Raw genomic sequence first — 2,345 nt, 5'->3', positions numbered from 1 at the left:
TCTGTAATATCTTTTTTTTTTTGTTTTTCGTACTCTACCAAAACGATTCCTATTGTTATGCCTTCCTCACTAACAGTTGCAAAACCTATTGTAACACCTATGAGCCGTCGTACAGTTCTCGGCACCTTTCTTAAATAGGTGTCCATCCTTTCCCCCAAAAACATTCGCAAACACGTGCTCAGGGCAGATCTTCGATTGTTGGAGAGTGCCTCTGTACGAAGGTCACGACAGAAAGGAACAGCTCGTCTAAATTCAATCCAGGTTTATTTCCTAATTTCCAGGTATTGACCATCTGGAGTGGGAAATAAATTAATTACTATGTTTGAAAACTAGATTTATGCATATGCATAAAATGTCAAATATTTAGTTCGAGAAAGTTAGTTCGAAAATTGATTTGCAATCGGTCAACGTTTGGTCGCTGCTAAACTTATTGGAAGTTTATATGAAAAAAAAGTATGGGGAAATATCGGAAAACAGTAATTTGGAGCTAGATAGCACCACAGATAACAGATATTTAAGCTAGAACAAATTTTATTGAAAATCCTGTGTAAACTTTTGAATTGATATACGTTGACCCACTACTGCCATCTACTCAACTGATTGCGGCAGTACATACGGACGCAGCTGATTTACAAACGTCGAACGCAGCCAATGCATTTGATAGCCGCATTCGGGCTGCGTTTTCAATAACAATGATCCTTGCGCCATCTCCAACCGATTGCCAAACGCGGTCCCAATTTAAAATACATTTGAATTATCGGTTGCGGATGTTTACACACGTATCAGATGCCAGTCTCAATATATGTTATCTGTGATAGCACCATTTACGACGAAGAACTATAATACTCATTCAGTCCATGCAGAATTAAATACAGATTGTTATGCTGAAAACTGCGAGAAGATTTAAGCCCTGGCCGAACAGAATATTTTTCGGTCGAACAACCTATTCGGTAAAATTACCTATTCGGCTAGATAACCCGTTTAGCCAAATGATTTTCGGCCGGATGGGTTTCGGCCTAATGTCCTATTCGGCCAAATGCCACATTCCTCAATAATCGCTAGCATACAGCACTAGACCGACAATAAAAACTTGTTGCAAATTGTGAGCATAAAAACTCTTCTGATCCGGAACATGACGCATGAGATCCCATTGTTATCAAACAGTGTGTAGAATTAGTTCAGTTGTGCAGAAAAGAATCGCACCGGTTTATGCATTTCTTAAATGCATGAACTTCCTTCTGGCTGGAATATGTTCCTGAATTGAATGAAGACTACATTGGGATGTGGAAATTCAGTTTGTTCAGGACTTTGAGGTAGTTGATTCCGTTGATTAAAAATATCACACCAGGCACTGCCTGAGTGATACTTCGTCGATCTTCGAGGGTCTCTAGACCAAACAGATGGTAGAATATTCCATAGGAAGCATATGTTTTTAGATCGTTCCAGAAGAGATAACATAAGGCGTACTAGATGAACCTCTTTTGACCGGCCTGTAAAGATGAAGCTTATAAATAAAGTCAAGCACTGCATTCATTAATTACATTCTCAAGCTGAAAACGTGGAGATACTAAGATCAAGCATCCTCTAATACATGCGTTAACTCGCCACTGAATAAATAAACTCGCCTCGTTGCTCACACCTTTTGTTAAAATGAAAATTATTTAAATACAAACATTTCTCCTATTTCAGAATGAGGAAGGTACCTGCTGCCGTTTGCGAATAAAGGTAATCGCTGGACATCAACTGGCCAAAAAAGACATATTCGGTGCTAGGTTCGTATGCTTTTTAACCCAATCGCAGACTTCGTTTCTCACGCCCATTCCCCGTCCAACCCCAAAACGACAGTGACCCGTACGTACGGATCGACCTCAACACCATCTCCGGCGACGAAAACATCGACTCGGTGCTAACGAAAACCAAGAAGAAAACCCTCAACCCCGTATGGAACGAAGAGTTCATCTTCCGGGTGAAGCCTAGCGAGCACAAGCTGGTGTTTCAGGTGTTCGACGAGAACCGGCTCACGCGGGACGACTTCCTGGGAATGGTGGAGCTGCCGCTCGCGCAGCTACCGAAGGAGCCCACCGACGACGGTGTTCAGGTGCCAACCAAAAGCTATCCGCTGCGGCCCCGAAGGTCAGTAGGGTATGTTTGAGTTAGTTATGGTTATTTTTTATTTCGTTGCACACTAATCTTTTCTGCTAGTTTTGGTTTTAATTTTTAGTATTGAACAGTTTGGTTTGACCACACCACGTTTCGATTGGCAGTTAAGGGCGGTTGAGTTTCGTATGCCTTATGTTTAGGAATTTAAGTGAGCTAATAGCAGAGAGCAGTTTTCTACAGCACCA

General features: G+C 41.5%; 1 protein-coding gene across 1 annotated transcript; it reads left to right on the top strand.

Moving 5' to 3' along the window:
- Positions 1–1,689: 1,689 nt before the first annotated feature.
- LOC134203641 (E3 ubiquitin-protein ligase Nedd-4-like) lies at positions 1,690–2,190 on the top strand (the record flags this gene model as incomplete). The annotated part of the gene is made up of 2 exons (XM_062678526.1): positions 1,690–1,772; positions 1,846–2,190. Coding segments are annotated over 2 exons (390 nt in total), but the record flags the coding sequence as incomplete, so codon positions are not given.
- Between the last annotated feature and the right edge of the window lie 155 nt (positions 2,191–2,345).

Source organism: Armigeres subalbatus, unplaced genomic scaffold (genome assembly GCF_024139115.2).
Source record: "Armigeres subalbatus isolate Guangzhou_Male unplaced genomic scaffold, GZ_Asu_2 Contig2034, whole genome shotgun sequence".
NCBI lineage: Eukaryota > Metazoa > Arthropoda > Insecta > Diptera > Culicidae > Armigeres > Armigeres subalbatus.
Note: the sequence above shows the minus strand (reverse complement) of the source record. Positions and strands in the feature narration are given on the sequence as shown.